This window comes from Sphaeramia orbicularis, chromosome 17 (assembly GCF_902148855.1).
Source record: "Sphaeramia orbicularis chromosome 17, fSphaOr1.1, whole genome shotgun sequence".
In the NCBI taxonomy this organism is placed as follows: domain Eukaryota; kingdom Metazoa; phylum Chordata; class Actinopteri; order Kurtiformes; family Apogonidae; genus Sphaeramia; species Sphaeramia orbicularis.
Window position 1 is genome coordinate 17,356,781 of NC_043973.1, and position 20,496 is coordinate 17,377,276.

Genomic DNA, 20,496 nt, shown 5'->3' on the forward strand with positions numbered 1-20,496 from the left:
TCAAACATCAAATCCACAGATGAACTAATGAAACAGCATCAAAATGAGACAAACAATACGGACAGAGTGATGTTTAACGGACGTAAACCAGACACAAAACTACACATTTAAAGGAGTTCTCAGTTCTAACAAAGTACTTCTACTCAGTTCTGTGCATTAAACATCTTTGAATACTTTCACTGTTCATGAGGGTTGACATTTCACTCTACATTTCACTTCTGTTCCACTACATCTCAGACTTATTGAACTTTTTACTCAACTACATCTAAAATATTTACATTTCTACTACATTTACTCAACACCATAATGACTAGACCTACTGATTGCCTTTCATATTAGAGTAGGAATATTGTATGTATAAGAAATTAACCATTAAAATAGGTATAATGAGCAACACATTAACATTATTTGACACATAAAGGTTCAACAGTTATGATAGTGTTAACTTAGTGTGGATGTAAAAGTAGTTTTAATTTTTTAATCTATTTTTATATACTATTTTCTTGTTTTTTTAATCGAAAGTATCATATCTTTCTACAATTACACATTTTCATAATAAAGCATAACTAAGTACTTTCACTCAAGTATTGTACTTCAGCCCAAATTTAAGGTGCTTGGACTTTACTTGAGCATTTCCCTTTTTTTTTTCTCTTTTTTCTTTTTTTAATTCTTCTCCTCCATATTGCATTTTCTTACCTACTCTTCTACATTTGTCTGACAGTTTAAGTTACTTTTCAGACACAATTTTACATCCTCTTCTTGTTAATAAGTTGATTTTTAATGCTTGCGTTAAACTAAAATGTGTATTTTATGTGTTAGAAGAAAATTGTTCCCTCGTTAAGCTAAAGAAACTTTTTTGGATTTACTAGAAAACATATTGTGACAAAGCTGAAAGCAGAGTTGTTTTTCTCAGCTCATGAAAATTTGACTTTCTAGAGATACTGGTTTCCAGAGGAAGGTAATACTGAAGTATATGATGGTTTTTTTATACAGGGTGGGGAAGCAAAATTTACAATGAACATTTAGTTGTTTTTTCTCAGCAGGCGCTACGTCAATTGTTTTGAAACCAAACATATATTGATGTCATAATCATACCTAACACTATTATCCATACCTTTTCAGAAACTTTTGCCCATATGAGTAATCAGGAAAGCAAACGTCAAAGAGTGTGTGATTTGCTGAATGCACTCGTCACACCAAAGGAGATTTCAAAAATAGTTGGAGTGTCCATAAAGACTGTTTATAATGGAAAGAAGAGAATGACTATGAGCAAAACTATTACGAGAAAGTCTGGAAGATAGTATTAAAGAAGAATGGGAGAAGTTGTCACCTGAATATTTGAGGAACACTTGCGCAAGTTTCAGGAAGCGTGTGAAGGCAGTTATTGAGAAAGAAGGAGGACACATAGAATAAAAACATTTTCTATTATGTCAATTTTCTTGTGGCAAATAAATTCTCATGACTTTCAATAAACTAATTGGTCATACACTGTCTTTCAATCCCTGCCTCAAAATATTGTAAATTTTGCTTCCCCACCCTGTAAGTGTACATAATAGGAGTAGTTAAAACTAGGCCAATCTTAACCCGTAAGGACCCAGTGTTACTTTTGTGTCAGTTCCCAAATGAATTTTTCCTCGATATTAAACTTTCCTTAAGTGACTTATCACCATTTATTGTAATATTATGTTCTGTATTTTGTGTTTTTTTTTTCAGTGTAAATCATGTATTTGCTCTATATTTAAGTTACTGAATATGTCGATGCTCATAAAAGCTAAGCATAAAGTTGACAGTTATTATATCAAAAACAGAGAAAACTGAAGGAAAAGCGACTTTTTCTGCAAATTAATCATTAACTGAACATAAACCCAGTGTCTCCATCCACTGTCATTTATCAAATTACATGAATTTTACTGGTGAATCAATGTTGTAGAAGATGACAGTGTCTCTGTGTTCACTATAGAGCCTCTGAACATTCAACTGGGTCATATCTGATGACCATGAAAAGATGACCAACTGTATTTTACACAATTATTTGCATGGATTGATAGGATTAGTGGATCAAATATTAAACATTTACATCCGTTGATGGTTTTTGGTTGACAGTGGATGTTTGGGTCTTCAAGGGTTAAACATCAACAGCATCTACACTGATTAATCCAGAAATGCTTATGCCCATTTTGCTGATAATACTCATATATTATTTAATTTAGTACATCTTTTAATCCAGGGTTTTTGCTTTTGGAATGGTTTCACAGTGTGCTTTTGGCACATGTACAGTTTACACTCTGAATCTAACAACTTTATGAGTCATTTGCTGTATAATTGCTGTATAAATGTGCTGTATAATTGTTAAAAGGAACCATTAATTGCACTCTTATACTTTTATTATGTCTGCTGAGGGTGAGAGGTCAAACTCAGAGCTTCTGCTTAAAATTCTTCTACCATGAAACTAACATGTTGACCAATGAGGCGAGTGAAACCCCTCTGTGATAATCATGTACAGCTTTAGGATCACTGATCAGGCTTGAGACTGTAATTTGTTCAATTAAAACATGACTAAACCATGTTTTGAGTCTGATCATTACACTCACACATTAAACTTGGATAAAGGACACACATTAGCAGTTTCATAGTGAGGACTCATTACCTCTTACTAACTGAAACAAACAGCGAACAGTTTCTATGATTCAACATTCACCTTATCACTTTGTCAACAAACAGGGAGGAGAAGTTTCTGATATTTTCTTATCATAAACGTAACTCACTTTCATTTCCCCATTACATGCACATGTTTGGGACAAACATGATGTTCTTGTAAATGTAAATTTGTTAGAATTTATTTAGTTGCATTGGATTTGCATTAATTACATGTTTGGCTTTGGCTTTAAAGTAATTTTAGCTTAAAGCAGGGATGTGAAACATATGGCTCACCGGCCAAATCCGGCCTGTGGGATGAATTTGTGAAATACAAAAACTACATTGATGATATTAACAATCAAGGGTGTTTAAATCCTTTTAGTTTAGGGGCCACATACAGCTCCAATCAATCTGAAGTCAGATGAACCAGTAAAATAATATCATAACACCTGTAAATAATGACAACTCCAAGTTTTTCCTCTTGATTTTAGTTTTAAAAAGTAAAATTACATGAAATGTTAGCTATCCTTTCAGAAAAAAATGTGGATAACCTGAACAAATATGAACAACAAGTAATGTTTTAAGAGATGTAAATGCAACTTCAGCAATTATTATTATGTCTGTTACTGACTGCTTTGTGCCTTTAGATCCACTGTGATCTGTAAGTTGGAATGCACATGTGTATATGATAAATTGAGACATAATATTGTTAAAAATGCCCTTATTTTTTAAAGAAATTTCAAGTTTTTCATGGTTCATTATGTTGTTCAAATTTTAATAGGATAATTTGTATATGTAAATATTTTCATAATATAATTTTATGTTTGTCATGCTGAAACATAGAGAAAAGTTTGGAGTTGACAGTATTTATAGGTTTTTATGTTATTATTTTACTGGTCTGGCCCACTTCAGATCATATTATGTTGTACATGTCCACTGAACTAAAATAAGTTAACACCCCTGGCTTAAAAACATCACGCTTTTAAATCATTAACTCAACAGTGGAAAGATACTAGTTTGTGTTTTGTATATCCACATGTATTCTTGTACATGTTAATGTTTTCTTCATTGTTTTTTAGTTAAATATCAACACTTCATCTGGTAGATTCCCTTTTTATAACTATAACCAACCCTTTGATGAGGCTGGTTTGTACAAGCTGATGCAACATGGTTTTATCCACAAAAATCACCTAATTTCAGGAAACATTTGTGCACATTTAAACATATCTGTTTATTGACAAGACCTTTGCTGCTGATTAGAATTTTCAGCCCCAAATTTTGCTAGAAAAAAAAAAAAAAAATGTCTGAGAGTGATAAGTGTCAAACTCAGCCTCAGTAATTCCCAGTCAGTAAATGACTGACATCAAAATAATATCAATTAAAAGTAAGAACATCTGTATATTTCAAATGCATTTAATAGTATCAAGAGACAAAATTTAAATGAATATTAATAGTGGTGTTTTTTTTTTTTTATTAACATAGTGAAAAATAAGGACTTCAGACAGTTCTTCATGGAAAACATTTTTTCCACTCCGACCTCAAAATAATAATAATAAAAGGCTTAATGTGTTGTGACAGGTATAGAGGAGGATAAACAGTTGTTCAAATAAATATCAGTCCAAAATAAGACTTAATACCTTTTCTGTATCTTCCAATATAAACATAAAAAGACAGGCTCTTGCAGGTTTCATCTGCCTCTGCAAAAATAAATGGCTTCTTAGAATAAGTTTTATAGTCTGTTGTGTTTTGGTCCATGTTTCAAGAGATTTTCATTAGTTTTTTTGTTAAAAGAATAACAACAAAAGCACATTAAGCCCAGAATCCTAAGGCTCATACTCACATAAATAATCATAACAAATCCTCATGAAGGTAACTGTAGGACTTGAACTTTATCAAACCGTCTTGGTGTTGTTAAGCACAGAGAGAAGAGGCCATGTGTGCCAACTTTTCCCCCTCCATCTCTGAGTCTCCAGGACGCAAAAGCAGTCTTTCCTCCCCCTGACTCACACACTGGAGCTGGGTGATGCGTACGCGTCCATGCCGCTCTTGGTCATCCCTCCAGGGAAGAGGATATAGGCCACCTGAGGCTGTAAACTGGCCGCAGACCAGGCGCTACAGTTACATGGCACCACATACCCGGGGCTGGAGGGCGAAGGGTGGGTGTGGGTGTGCTGTCCGGGACACGTCAGACTCCCGATCCCCCCGGTTTGGTATCCAAAGGTGTGCGCGCTGTAGGGCAACGCGCCGGCGGCCAGAGTGTGCGGGATGTCGGCCATCCTCTGGACAGCTCCGGTGCTGAACTGTCCCATCGGCTCCAGCAGAGAGAAGGACGAAGAGGAGGAAGAGGAGGGGGCGAGGAGAGCTCTGGCTTTTTCCCCAGGGACGAGAAAATGGTCCATGGAAAATCCCTTCAGGTGTTCCGCTGCGTCCCCGAGTAAAGACGGCAGAGGGAAGAGGAAGCGGTCTCTCTTGAGGAGGCTCTTGGGTTTGCGCCTTGGTCTGTATTTATAGTCCGGATGCTCCTTCATGTGTTGAGCCCGAAGTCTCTTGGCTTCATCTATGTATGGACGTTTTTCAGAGTCAGACAGCAGCTTCCACTCAGCACCGAGTCTCTTGCTGATCTCAGAGTTGTGCATCTTTGGGTTTTCCTGTGCCATCTTTCGCCTCTGGCCCCTGGACCACACCATGAAAGCATTCATGGGTCTCTTTATGTGATCTAGAGGTTTTGCCATTTCAGAAAGTCGCACATTAATTAAAAAAACACAAGTCCAACTTTAACAACTCTCTCACCTCTTCAGAAAGATCATGCTTCGCTTCGTGCGTAAAAGCAAAAGTTGCCTAAAGCCAGATTCAGCCAAGACAAATTATATCGGTGTTCTTGTTGAGAAAAAGCTGAAAGAAATTTAGAAACTGAGTAAAGCTTTCGTATAAAGTGGAACTGTAACTATTCAAAGCCAAGGCTCATGAATGGGAGTCACACAGGACCAAGTTGGAAGCTTGTTATGGATGGAGCTGGGCATGTCCGCCACACATCAACACAACACTGTCACGGTGGGCCAAGCCAATGGGAATGAGAGAGAGCACTGTAATCCCTTTACAAAAAGTGACTCTGTAACATTTCTAAGGGACACCCTCTGTTCCCTCTCTCCAAATCTCTATACTGGGAAAAGTGGAGACGTGCAACCAGGGGAAAAAGCCAAATTATCTGCCACATGACACAAGCATAAAACTGAATTAAAAATCATTCAGGATGTGGAAATAAAATGTTGTTCCTGGGCTGCAGCCAAGCCTGAGTGTAATCAGCTATACCTCATTTGCTCAATAATGAACCTCACAGGTCTATATTATATATTCTGGGGAAGCTGCTGAATTTTCTACTCAACTGAAACCGTCTCATTAAAGGAAATTTAATGAAAGGTTGTAGGTCATTGGACAAAGTCACAAAGTTTTTTCCCCAGATGATAGAACCAGGTCCAAGTCTTTATGGGGTCCTGTAAGGCCTCAGTACTGACATAGTATTTACTATTGTCACTACCTTCTCATTTACAACCAGTCTAATCTAATGCATCAATGCCAGTTTAATTAGATATAACTCCGTCTAGTCTTTCATATTTTTTATTTGTCAACATAGCAGGCTCACAATAGTAGAGTTAATTTTCACTTCAATACTCAATGTAGTACAGAACTGAATGTGGCGAACTGAAAAGTAACATCATAAGACCAACTGTCATTGCATTTCAACACGTTCGCCAGAGTAAAACGCTGCCACTGTGCATTTCTTTAAGCCATGAATTCATGACATGTGTTTGAGTGTTATTTTAAAGGCTTACGGAGTCTTTCAACTGTCTGTAATGTAAATTATGTACATATGCATGTTCAATTATTTTTATGGTTAAGTCTAAATCCTGAAACTACTTGGTTTTTGTTACAGACAGATGTAAGATGTTGGGTTAATAAGGTCAAAGCCTGCGAAGGTGCTAAAAATGTCTCACAGTATGTGTATTACAATCACTCAACCAAAGCACCTTTATAATATGGAACTAAATTAAAAGACACAAGATGACGTGATCTTCTGTCAAACTGGATTTACAGATTATGTTAAGATACGCATGTCTGTCTGTGGTTCCAGATATGTGCAATTACAGCATTTTATGGCAGTTTGTGTTTATTTGTTGGGTTGTATGCTTATCATCAAGTTAGCCATTTTAATTACTTTTGACATAAAAATCTGCATGTCCTCAGTACAAATGAAATGTATAAGTAAAATCAAATAATGTAGCTCAACAACTGCCATAATAAATCAACTGTCATTATACAATGGCTGGCTGAAAAAATGCATGGATTTAAGTGAATGAATGTATAAGATCCTTACTTTGGATAATTAAAGTGATTAATATGTTTTAACTGTAACTGATGCAGTTAGTAGCTTCTCATTTCTTAAACAGACATCAGTTTGTAGAGAGCATAAAGACTGGACTGTGTTTCAGTGGGAAAAGGTCATGTGGTCTGATGAGTCCAGAATCAATCTGTGCCAGAGTGATGAATGAAGTCATTACCCATCATGCCTAGTGTCTGTAGTACAAACCTGTGGGGGCAGTGTTATGGTCTGAGGTTGCTTCAGTTGGCCAGGTATAAATTCAGCAACATTATGTGAAAATGGGATAAATAAATAATAAAACAAGTAGCGCCAGGCATAATAAATCCCGCCCCTCGCATATATTGTAGCTTATTTTGGCATCAATCCAACTGATGTCATCATGTCTATGTGTGTGGTGATGTCAGCATATCAGATGCATCTATATATGTGCTAAGTTTGAAAAAGATTGAAACAAAATTGATGTTTTTCAAGACATTTGAAATTTTGGCCATTGTCAGTAAATAGGAGAAGAAAAAATATGTAAAAAATTCATAAAAAATTTGAACTTTGACCTACTTTTCCCAAAATGTAATCAGATCTATTCTGGGTCACCGGCAATCTATAAACCCAGTTTGGTATGAATTCAACCAATAGTTTTGCTGCTAGAGTGTCAACAAATAAACAAACAAACTGAACCAAACACAAACACCCTTGCCTCTCATTCAGGGGCAGGGCAATGATTAAATAAAATAAGGTCAGCTGAACCTGAATTTACTGAATGACCAGGAATGAACATCAGTGGGTTTCTTTGTTCCCTGATGACACAGACATATTCCAAAATGACAATATCTGAATTCATCATGATCAAATTGTTAAAGAGTGGTTCAGGGAGTATGAGACATCGTATGGACATGGATTGGTCATAGAGTCCAGACATGAACCCCAATGACAGTCTGTGGAACATGATGGAAGCCTTTACACAGTGGTTTGACTCTCCATCATCAATACAAGACCTTGCTGAAAAATTAATGCAGGTCTGGATGAAAATAAATGTTGTGATATTTATGATGACATAAGTATGGTGTGGCATAAACAGCAAATTCATCCTGTAATCAAAGTTTTTTTTTTTCTTTTTGCAAGGCAGTGCATATTATATGACAAAAATATAAACAAACAATACAGGGCACTTAGTTTGCTTGTCAGCTTTGTGCACATTTCCAAAATGTCATGACCGTTTGCAGGTTTCTTATATTATTTATGTGCATAATTTGTTCGCTGCTCCCACCACCATCCTTTGAAATCAATAATAATCCCAGCTGTAATTCACTGGGTGACTCCATTGATTATAAGTTTTCATAATTACTACCTTATCTGATCAAATATGCTTGAGCAATCTGGCCTGTTATTGAAATGACATTGATGTAGCAGTGCCTGCAGCAGTCATAGTGCAGCTAACTGAACTTTAAATTATATATAGTGTATCATAGGAGTTAAAAAGGAGATGCAGCTGCTTATAGGTGGATTATGGAGAAGGCTCATTTTACAAGGAGGAATTCAATGCTGTTTTTCTGGGAGCAGTAAGTGGAAGCTTCGAGGCCACCTTAAAGGCAAAAGTAGCTGAAAAGATTATTACCCTGACAGAAGCGTGATGTGTCTGTGCGCGTAGACAGACCTGTGGCGGTTTGCTGAGGCCCTGGATTTAGGTTTTGGTCTCAGTGATAAACTTAGATATCAGGGAACCAGCGAGGAGGAGGGCTTTATTTCATTTACCTCCCACAATCAAAGGCGCTGCGGGCCTCTTCAAAAGCAAAATAAATGGACATAAAAGATCCAGTAGTGCACATCAGTGGTGGAGATGATAAGGCGTTGTGTTTTTATGATTTGGTGGGGGGGCAGGACCAAGCTGGGTTACCTTAGAGCAGACGGAGCGAAGGGATAAAGTGAGTGGCAGCGGGGGTCAGACAGTTGATCTGTTTCCTCGTAGCTGGGCTGTTATCTGCTGTGCTATAGGTTCAGGCCTCACACACAGAGACAATGATTACTTCCCCAGAGGAACCATGTTTTTGAGCGTTTTCAATAGAGAAAACTGTCTACAGAGGTGGATTACACGAAGAACAGTATGAAGAAATTATCTGTCTCTTGCAAACTGTTACTATTATGAGTCAAGACTTATTTTATCCTGTACAAAGCTTTCAGTTTTTAGCCACAAAAACACAGAGAGCGAGGGGTTTGTGTATAGTCAGTGTCTGGTGTTACTTCTAAGAAAGGCCAGCATTTCAACTCCAGAGAGATGAAGAGGGAAAAATGGGTAATAAGAAAAACTGCCAGCAGCACAAAATGGCTGTCGTAATCCGGTTATCCCCCAGGCTCTAAAGATACTGGTCCTCTCCTTAGGAGTCTATCTTTTCTTCTTATGTCAAAACTGTCCTCCATGCACTCAGGTGGATTAAGGAGTCACACTGTAGAAAGAAATTGACAGGTACAGAAAGACCTGGGGGTGAAAAGGAAATGAAAGACGACACAGAGATGCAGGATGGGCGCTCGGCCCGGGGAGTGCGCCAACATCGGACAAGTAAAGAATCTATCATGTCAACTCCACGACGCAGGAAGAAATGCTGATTTATGTCAGAAGTTTACTGCATTGATTAATCAGACGACTATTGGTGAGGCTGATTTAAGATGCCAGATGCTTTTATCTTAATTTTGAGATGTATTTACATATTGTGAACATCTACAGTCATTAAAACACACTCAGCACAGAGTGTGTGAGCATATTAACATAAGAAAAAGCAGGATAGGACAATACTGGACATGTTTACTTTATTTTTTGTTTATTTTATTTTACTTTTTGTTTTGAATATAAACAAAATACAAAAAACAAGGGAAAAAGTGTAAAAAAAAAAAAAAAAGTTAACAGAGTAAAAAAAAAATTAAACATTTGAAAAGGAGCGGGACGAAGTACAAGATGCTACGCTTCTAAAAATCATGGAAGACACAAATAATTACACAGGATTTAACCCTTTCATGCAGGAATTATGCAAACCTTAATCAAGATATTTTTTCCTGAGTGTTTTAATTACTCTTAAGGCACGAAAAAAAAAGAAAAAAATTTATAAACCTATTTTTCATGGAGTTACAAAAATGTCCACTTGGCTAAAGAAGCAAAGAAACATGTATTTACTGATATACTGTGTGAAAACTATGAAATAAAAACACGTTTAATGCTGCTAATCTGATGTTTTCTCACATTTTAATATACCTGCATGGAGATAATATGCAAAAAAACCCCAAAAACCTATTGGTTAAAAAAACACAAAAGTAAACAAAACAGTGAATTGCAGTCCAGTGACAAATAGCAAATTTTTTTTTTTTTTACACTCAAACAGATCAGGTTTATCTAGAACAGCAAATTTATAGTAATGGTGTGAATTACAGTGTATGGGATGATGCATAAGCGTCCACTGTGTTGGCTGATATGGAACTAAACCAACAAAATCCATAAATATACAAAAGAACAGCTTTGAACAGCTGTCCACTGTAGTGACCAGTATGCATGAAAGGGTTAACTAAATGATAACTAATTATATATCGATTAGACTTTCAATTAAAAACATATACAAAATACATACATATAATATATACCACATAGAAAAAGGAATAATATCCAACTTAAAGCACTAGCATGTACATTTGTATATTTCTACAAACAAACAATACACAATATATAATATCTTAATGTTTCTGAATGGACCAACAATACAATTTAAATCAATATTTCTAAATATGTGTAGATGGATGTTACTAATTTAACCACTCATGGCACATTTGATATTTTGAAAGAAAAGAAAGACTCTATATTAACATCTGTGTTTCAGAAACAACAGTAACATCAGCTTTTTACATTTAGTTTAGGGTTAGAGAAACATATCAAGACTTGTTTAATCCAGAGAAAGTTTGCAAAGATGTGATAAAAACTGACTCTCAATGTATTCGCAAGTATTTAAGTGAAACTGTGATCATTTCCTGACCCTAAACATTGTGTGTCTGGAGTATGTGTGCCTGTGCTTTGCAGAAACAACGACATTTTAAGCTAGCACAGGGATTGAAAGCAAACAGGATCTAAACGTCTTACAAATCTGTTAATTTAATATCAAATGAAAACAAATCCATCACTGAATTATTATTATTTGGTTTTAATCAGGTACTTCATATTCTTTTTATCTGTCAAAAAATGCTTTTACCTGTTATGTTTGTTTATTATTCATTAGCTTTATCTCCATTTAAAATTTCCTGACACCATCTTCTCCTTCCCTAATGTAAACTACACACTTATATTATTACTGTTTTTAATTTGATATATTCTATTTAGATTCTTTAAATTAATTTGCGGGAATCCCTTGTCCTCCATTAAATATCAGAATTAAAGGAGCGGGAGATAATTGATAAAATATTGACACAAATAATGTTTATTGATAGATAAGACCATGGTTGTTCTCTGATGAACCCGGACAAGGTCTCCATAAAGTTGAACTAAAAGTCTGATTTCATTTTGTGACACATGAATAATCAACTTCAGTTAAATTCAGTGTATTTTACCAAACACTGAATCTGTTCTGTAACTGAAAAATGTGTTTCCAAATGATTATGTTGAAAGTTCACATGCACTCACTTTTCAAATTTTGTCACTTCAGCTCCGTATAAATACAGTGAAATCCAAAGTGGTGCTTCTAAACATCTTAAAAAATTCATTCAAGGCTAACAAGAGTTTCCTGACACTTCTGAGCAGTCCATTAGGAGACATTTCGGGGGGAAAATCCCCAAGATTTTCCGTGCTCTGGGGGGGATTTCACTAAATCTTGTGCTTATTCTCATGATACTTAGGAAAAGTAAAGCGGTTTTAATAGCTTTCCCCTGACACATTGATGGTGGAATATGCTCTGGCTCTGCTGCAGATAACTTCCATCCTCAGAAACGCAGAGAGAGAGCGAGAGATCTGTCTGTTCACTTCCACATCTAGGCTAAATTAATACACTTCCTCCATCGTGTGAGGATAAACCTGGGGGCCACATTCCGGCAGCAGTGGCTATCAGCTGGTTTGTAATACAACCGAGTCAGCAGTCAATGAGATACATTTGCAACCAGGCATTTGTCAGCGACTCAGTGCCACAGAAGCAGGAGATTTAAAATGTCCTGCAGTAAATTAAGTGCTACTTGAAAAGTGAAAGGTGCCGGCTAAGCAGGCGGCTGCTTACTTAAAATGACAGACTGGTTAAGGGGGCGATGATAGTCTGGTGATGGAAGGCGGAGAAAACCCAACTGAGGGGTTATGGGATTTTTCTGATTCGGTCAGAACTTCAGTATAAGGGTCGATGATACCATGCTCTTTGTGTTCTTATGGTGGAGTTACATTTAAAAAGGTTAAATGACACACACTGTGTGTTTTTCTGTCATTTTGGTTCTTATTTTGAGAATTATTATTATTATTATTTTTTTTTTTTGGAAAGCAGGTGCAGATCAACATATGTGTGTCACTGCAGACAGGAGATATAAAAATACACTCATACAGTCGCGGAAAAAATTATTAGAGCATCAAAAGTCATCAGAAACAATGGTTATGCAATCCAGTACTAACTCCTGTGTGTATCATGTGACTAAAACAGACAGAAAAGAAAACATGGAATGCCTAAAAGCACTGTTTTTGGCAGTACAATGCCATAGCTATTGATGTAAGAACTGAAGTGATTTAGGTTATTATCAAGAAAACCATGGAAAATGAATAGATATCAGCTCTGAAATTAAACTCTTATGAGCTATTTCTGTGGTTGTCATTACATTTGTTCAAACAAATGTACCTTTAGTGGTACCAAGCATTAAAATGAACAAGAAATTGAAGAAAACTAGGGGTGGTCTAATAATTTTTTCCACGACTGTACATATGCCAAGATATTAACCAAGATATAAATCACAGAAATAACGACAAAAAACCCCCCAAAAAACAATAGATGTACGTATAAACACATGTACACACATATACACATACACATACATAAGTGCATCATTACTATGTTCAACTGGCAGATATGAGTCATAACTAAAACAATAAAAAATAAAAGAAAACTAACACAGAACACCTGCATATTTTATAGCCCCTTGACCCAAACCAACCCCATCCCACAGATCTTTCCCTAAATTTCACGACATGCTGGATATTTCAACTAAATACATAAAAAATACAAAATAATAATAAAGAGTTAAATCATAGCTCGAGCTACATCAAGAGATAACTTTTTTTTTTTTTTTTAAATCTGTAATCTCGTACAGCCAGACCTATCTGCTCCCTTTGTTAGCTCTGTGTCAGACCTGGAAATAGGTGTGGCTCATTCCACTATTATTCAGGAGTACAAGGACCAGTTGGATTGTTGGATTTCTTTACACCTTCCGTTCCTAAACTTGGGTTGTGACCATGTATGGTGTAGTGGTCTTTCATGTTTATGTACAAAAAAACAAATATGAGCTGTAGATATTAGCATCAGTGAGTCTGATGCAAATTACTCTTACATATGGGTCGTCAAGTGGCAAAATACAGTAAAATACATGATATTATAACAATTATGATTTGTATATCTTAGACTTTAATTTGTTTGTCACTAACATTTTCTTGCCAATCATTACTGACTTTCAACATGATTGTCTTTTATGTGTTTTAAGCAGTTTTTATTATCAATAACTTGATAGTAAGAATTATTACGGAGTCAAGATATTTTGGGTAGACAAGTCTGAGTTTTGCACAGATGCCAATTTTTTCTTGTGGGTCTTGATCTGAAAATATTTGGGAATCCTTGCTTTAAAAGAATCACACTTGTCTTGGGCAGGTGAATTTGGTTTTGCTTGCATTTTTGGTAAAATATATGTGTTCATGCCATTAAAATGGATAAACCTGTACAGAACAAACGCCACATGAAAACATGGGTCTTTGTCAAAATGTGACATTTTCTTCTTCTGCTTCAAAAGTAGGAGCAGCTGTGGCCTGGACGAGTTGGAGAAGCAGTTTGGGACCAAAGCGTTGCCAGTTTGATTCTCTGGGCCAGCACAGAAAGTTTTGGCACAGGTGCCCTTGAGCAAGGCACTTAAACCCCCCACTGCTCCTGGTCTGTGGTGTGTTCAGGGGTCAATTTCAATATGTGTTGCATGAGCTTCCTCAGTGTGTTGTTATTGTTCTTTCACATTACAAGTGCCCTTATTGTATTTATTATAATTTACTGGGGGAATCAAATCAGTCAAGTCATCTTCCTTCAGTGTTAAGATGGTGTAATATTGTGGTTATACCATTTGCAATTTCCCACTGCGTTCAGTCTAATTTTTGATCAGAAAATGACATGAAACTAACAAATACATGTTCATTTTCTACAAACCTGATGCTATTAGAGTTTTTAATTTCTCATCTTGTTCTTATTTGTCACACATGACACATTACAGTCAATTATGTAACTTTTTAAAAAATATTCTGATCATTTTAAGCAGGAAAAAGAACATGTAACAATTGTTTTTTCTGGTGCCATTTTTATTTGTTCTCTTTTCTTCCCTTGACCTTTTATTTTCCACAGCATCGACTGAAGATTTCTTTTCATTTTTGTTTACTGTTAGTCTCTGAAGTGCACTTTGTTGCTTTGTAACTAATCCCCTCTTCTATTAAAAAGGGCAGAAGGAAAGTCAGCTCGTACTTTCTGTTTTCACACACCATGAAAAGATACAGACAGCAGCCTATACAGTCTATGGTCTAAAATAAATTGAATTTTGAGTATCTTACGTGATTCCAAAGCCTTACAGACGTATATGTAGCTGATAGCAGGTCTAACATATGATGTGTATGATGGTGACATAACCATTTTTGTTAAACCGATAATGTGAACAATGTTCTGTCATTCATAGCTACGTGTTCCTATGATGTGAAAATCTTTATAATTTTTAGCTCTGTACTGTCTCTTATTGTTTTTTTTTTCTAGTTTTGTTCTCCTTCACTGGGTTTTACTCAAACTTGTTGCTATGGAAACTAAGCCATTTTGGGCAAAACCTATGTCACAGTAATGTAAAATCAGTGTGTAGAGCATCAAAACAGACTACAATTAGTTTTACTAGACCAAGTTTGGTTTTCTGCGTGTTGCTTATTTACTATCTGTTTTAGCTTTTATGCATTTTGTTCCAATATGAGAATAAATAAAGGATAAAATTATATGAATGTGCAATTTATTATTAAAAATGATTCCTCCGCTAAGTCCTCCATGAACATAAGGGGGATGTTGGGGCCCGGACAGCACCAAAAACCAAGGAAAAATTGGGACATGAATACTTTTTTCCAGAGAAAACATCATACTGCTTTAATGTTTCCATCTACTGATATAAAATGCTTATTAACTTCTGATCCACCAGTCCTATCAATACATGTCAAAAATTGAGGTAAAATGCGAGGCTCCATAGTTACCGTGGAAACTCAATCATCTTCTACAACATTGATTCAAAACCCATGGAGTTGGATCAATGAGATGGGTTTCTGTTTATTTAATGATATATTAGATATAAGAAGTCACTTTTTCTTCAGTTTTCTCTGTTTTTGATATAATAACCCTCAGCTTTAATCTGAGATTTAACAAACATCTACATGATCAGTGAATTAAATATAGGAAAATACCCGAGTTCACTGAAAAAACACAAAACACAGAAGATTATGTCATAAATCACTTAACCCTTTCATGCATACTGGTCACTACAGTGGACAGATATCCCACAGCTGTTCTCTTGTATATTCATGGGTTTTGTTGTTTTACTTGCATATCAGCCAACACAGTGGATGCTTATGCATCATCCCAAACACAGCAGTTCATACAATTATTGTACCTTTGCTGCTCATGATAAACCTGATCTGCAGAAACATGTTTTAGTGTAAATCAATTGCTAATTGTTATTAGACTGTAATTAACAATTTTCTGAAACAAAAAGTTTTTTTTTTTTTTGCATATCCTCCTGAGACCCCACAATGCATTTTGTCCTCTGTAGGGGACAAAAGTTTGACAGTTTTACTTAAAAAAAGGCTGTGCATTACAAAGGACATTCCATTAAAAAATCAATCAATGAATAAAAATTATTTAAAAAATGTGTCTAAAAAAACTGTTGCATTATGCAGTTTCCAATCAAGACAATTTTTTAATGTAAAAACGCTAAAACTGTCAAATTCCTGGGTCTCAGGAGGACATTATTTCCATGAAATGAGTAATAACTAATATTAGGGTATGACAAAATGTGAGAAAACAATAGCGATTTAGCATTTAGCAGCATTAAAACTGTTTTTATTTCATAGTTTTCACACAGTATATCACTTTTTGATGATGAGTTTTAAATACATGTTTTTTTGCTTCAAAAATTAAATGCATGGTGCGCGGACATTTTTGTGACTCCTCAAAAAATAGGTTCATAAAAAAAATTAATTTACATTGTTTTTTTCATGCCTAAAGAGGAGTAAAAACACTCAAGAAAAAAAATATTGACTAAGGTTCTGATAATTCATGCATGAAAGGGTTAAGAAAAGTTAAATATAGAGAACAAAATATTTTGGCGTTGACACAAAAGTAACTCTGGGTTAAATTACAAAATATATTGCCAAATACATTTAGAAGGTGTATTATGTAAAGTGAAGTAAAATACATTGGAAGTGAAACTTATACTGTAACATGAGATTCATAGAAGATGTAGTTTTGTTTCATCCTTAACAGCAGCGATTTTATGTCAAGAAATTATAATCCTGATGATAAAGCCATACAAAAAAATATTTGATACTCACATTTCAAGTCTCTCATTTTAGTTCCATTTTTGAAAGAGATAAAAACATTGCTACTCGGGATGCAGAGATGTATCAGTAATCATCTTTTTCATTCATCACAGAACAGAAACATTTTTGCAACAATCAAGGAAAGAGGAACTAAAAAGATGTATTAACATAAGCCTCGTACCATGAAGCCAGTATACAAATGACGGAGCATGGCGCTGCTAAGAGGCTTATGGGAATAATGACAATGGTGTGACTCCTGTGAGGAAGCAGAGACACAAGCTGAGACAAACCTCTGCTGTGTGAAGACAGTCTTAAATCTGGAGACTGACACTGTGTATAGATGGGTTTGTGCTCTGAACATATGACTGTTCATTGGTAAGCATGTGTTTTAGTCAACTATAAGTAAACACAACAAGTTCCTTCTCAGGTGACTTCAAAAAAACAAGAACTAAAAAATACCCCAAATATAAGGAACAGGAACAACTTCATGTTATCTACCATGTATTCAAGGTGTAGTCAAATCACAATTTAGATGACGAATGTAAAAATATATCTGCTGTATAAAAAAAAGTAGTGAATTAATAATTAAGCTATGTGGTTAATTTAATGTTGATTTTAACCCCTGAAGACCCAAATATATACCAGTGACCAAAAGCATTGACTGATATACAATGTTTAATCACTTTAGAGCACAGGTGTCAAACATGTGGCCTGGGGGCCAAAATCGGTCCAATCTGGCCCCTGGGATGAATTTATGAAATGCAAAAATTACACTGAAGATATTAAAAATCACAAATATTAAAATAATTTTAAGTCAATTCAATCTAAAGTGGATCAGACCAGTAAAACACTATCATAATAACCTATAAATAATGAAAACTGCAAATTTTCCTCTTTGTTTTAGTGTAAAAAAAAAAAACCCAAAAAAGTAAAATTACACAAAAATGTTTACATTTACAGACCAGCCCTTTACAAAAAATGTGAAAAACCTGAACAAATATGAGCAACCTGAAATGTCTTAAGAGAAATATGCGGAATTTTATCAATATTCTGCCTGTTATTAAATGTTTTGTGTATTTGTAGATTCATTGTGATCTGTAAGTTGTAATGCACATATATAAATGATAAACTGAGGTGTAATATTGTTGAAATTGCACTTATTTTTCTTACGAATTTTCAGGTTGTTCATATTTGTTCATGTTATGTTCAAGTACAGTTTGTAGATGTAAACATTTTCATTGTGGAATTTGACTTTTTTCACTCAAAAACATAGAGAAAACTTTGGAGATGACATTATTTCTAAGTTATTATCCTACTGTTTATTTTATTTTACTGATCCGGCCCACTTCATATGATATTAGGTTGTATGTAGCCCCTGACCTTAAATGAGTTTGACATCCCTGCTTTAGAGCCACTAATCCTATCAATACATGAAAATAATTGCAGTAAAATACAATTATTCTTCTTTTCATGATCATCAGATATGACTCATTTGGACATTCAGAGGGTCTGTAGTTACCACGGAAACACCGTCATCTTCTACAACATTGATTCACTGGTAAGACCCATGGAGTTTGATAAATGACAGTGGATGAACACACTGGGTTTATGTTCAGTTAATGAGAGATTTTACTGAAAAAGACAATTTTTCCCCAAGTTTTTTCTGTTTTTGGCACAATAACCCCCAAATGTAATCTCAGCATGATTATTAAAATACATAATCAGTAAAATAAATACAGGAAAATACCTGATTTTCACTGAAGAAAATGCAAAATGAAGAGGATAATATTATGATAAATGGTGATAAATCACTTCAGAAAGGTTAAATAGAGAGACATATTAATTTGGGAACAAACATAGATGTAGCTCTGGGTCTTTATGGGTTAATACAGAGAAATGTATAAATATAGATATATGAAAGGATGCATGGGATTTGTTTCCTTCAGTATTTACAAGTTGTGCATTTGTTGCCCACGGCAAAAATATGAAAGATGTGTAGGAGTATGTGTTTAACGCTACAACTTAAAGTTAGCTTTTTTCCAGCATTGCGTCTCTCTCTCTTTTTTTTTTTTTTTTTTACCTCTGAAATACAGAATACTGAATACATGAATACTGAACCCATATAAACCCTGAATATTTTACCACCACAGAGACTTGAACAAATTTCCTTTTCTAAGAGATTTAATTAATGATTTAATCTGTTATGCTTAAAATGTGCTGTAGGCGGCTTCAGTGTTCTGAAAAAAAAAAAAAAAACCCAAAAAAACCCCAAAGCGCAGATATTTATGACATTTATTCAGTGTACAGAGACTATTGAACCTGAATAGAAATTTTGTTTAAAATGAATCAGTCAATCACATGAGGTGGTGACACATTTATAGATAACAAAGAAATTAAATCAGGAGCGTATCTGTCTTAGATGAGATCAGATTACCCACAGAATAAGTATTTTTAGGTTTTACGTTGAAGAATAGGTGTATACGCAATACACGATGACAACCTCAGTCTCATGTCACTAATGTCATACTGTCACACATCGCTTGAAATTAGCACAGTAATGTTTTAGACCAAGCCCCATTTTAATGTGTCCTTATAAGTCTGGTTGTTCAATGGCACAAAAACAAACGGTGACATTGTAAGAGGATAAGCAGAAAAACGAGGGCTCGTCCGGGATTTGAACCCGGGACCTCTCGCACCCAAAGCGAGAATCATACCCCTAGACCAACGAGCCGCTTATAAGAGAGAAAAACAGGAATGATCATATTCCCGTGACTGAAATATGCTTAAGCTCACTCCGCTACAAATGGCAAATGGAATTTCTAGTTGTAAACGATAAGAAATGACAGACTTCAGTATGCTATTTAGCATGTAAGCTAGCGTTAAGCCTAGCGTTAGCTCATAAACGTAGCATTGTGTTTCTAACCAATAAACTAACGCTACGTTTATTAGTAAAATCCTCACAACTGCCTAAACTTTACAACACATAAAGTCTACAGTCTATTTACAGCAACTACATACATGAATATCAGTTAAATGATCATATAACATGAACTGTTCATAAGGGAAGAATTAGCCTGATTCACATTAAATTGAAACAGTGGCTAACTTTGTTCAGAAGTTTCTTTATCACAATACAGTGATTATTCTGGTCAATTTTAGAAAGTTATGATTCAGACCATCTGAAGAACCGACGTCGTATTTTAATTTTATATAACGACAAGAAATAGAAAATAGATTTGAATAAAGTTAAGAAGTTTCCGTAGGTATGTGGCACCCTCTTTTGGCCAGATGTTACTAATACATGCAGTTAGACATAATAATAATAATAATAATAATAATAATAATAATAATAATAATAATAATAGAATCTCACTAAAAAATGACAAACATGGCCATCCGCACGAAAACTTGTCATTATCTTCAAATAAATCCTTTAAACAACAGAACAGAATACCTACAAAAATTAAAATAATATTAACAAAAATGTTAACTGAGCTCAAACATGGACCAGTAGTTAAACTAGTGGTCTCGTATTTTTTCCAGTTCTGTATTCATTTTTTTCCCCCAGATCACTATTTTGTTTTGGGTAAAACGCCAAAGAAAGGCTGGTTTTACATACAGCATATTACACTGAGGAAAGACAAATAACAAAGTTAATAAGAAAATCAGGATAAAAATACAC

At 35.1% G+C, this 20,496-nt stretch overlaps 1 protein-coding gene and 1 non-coding gene across 2 annotated transcripts; both read right to left on the reverse strand.

Moving 5' to 3' along the window:
* Positions 1-4,640: 4,640 nt before the first annotated feature.
* Positions 4,641-5,384, reverse strand: LOC115437737 (transcription factor Sox-14). The gene has a single exon (XM_030161061.1). The coding sequence runs from the start codon at positions 5,367-5,369 to the stop codon at positions 4,641-4,643; it is 729 nt and encodes a 242-aa protein (XP_030016921.1). The 5' UTR covers positions 5,370-5,384.
* Positions 5,385-19,473: 14,089 nt separating this feature from the next.
* Positions 19,474-19,545, reverse strand: trnap-ugg (transfer RNA proline (anticodon UGG)). The gene has a single exon. It is a non-coding gene; the product is annotated as a tRNA-Pro (tRNA).
* Between the last annotated feature and the right edge of the window lie 951 nt (positions 19,546-20,496).

Excerpts from the sequence above, each read along its gene's own strand:
- LOC115437737 (XM_030161061.1), bottom strand. The coding sequence starts at position 5,369 with ATGGCAAAACCTCTAGATCACATAAAGAGACCCATGAATGCTTTCATG.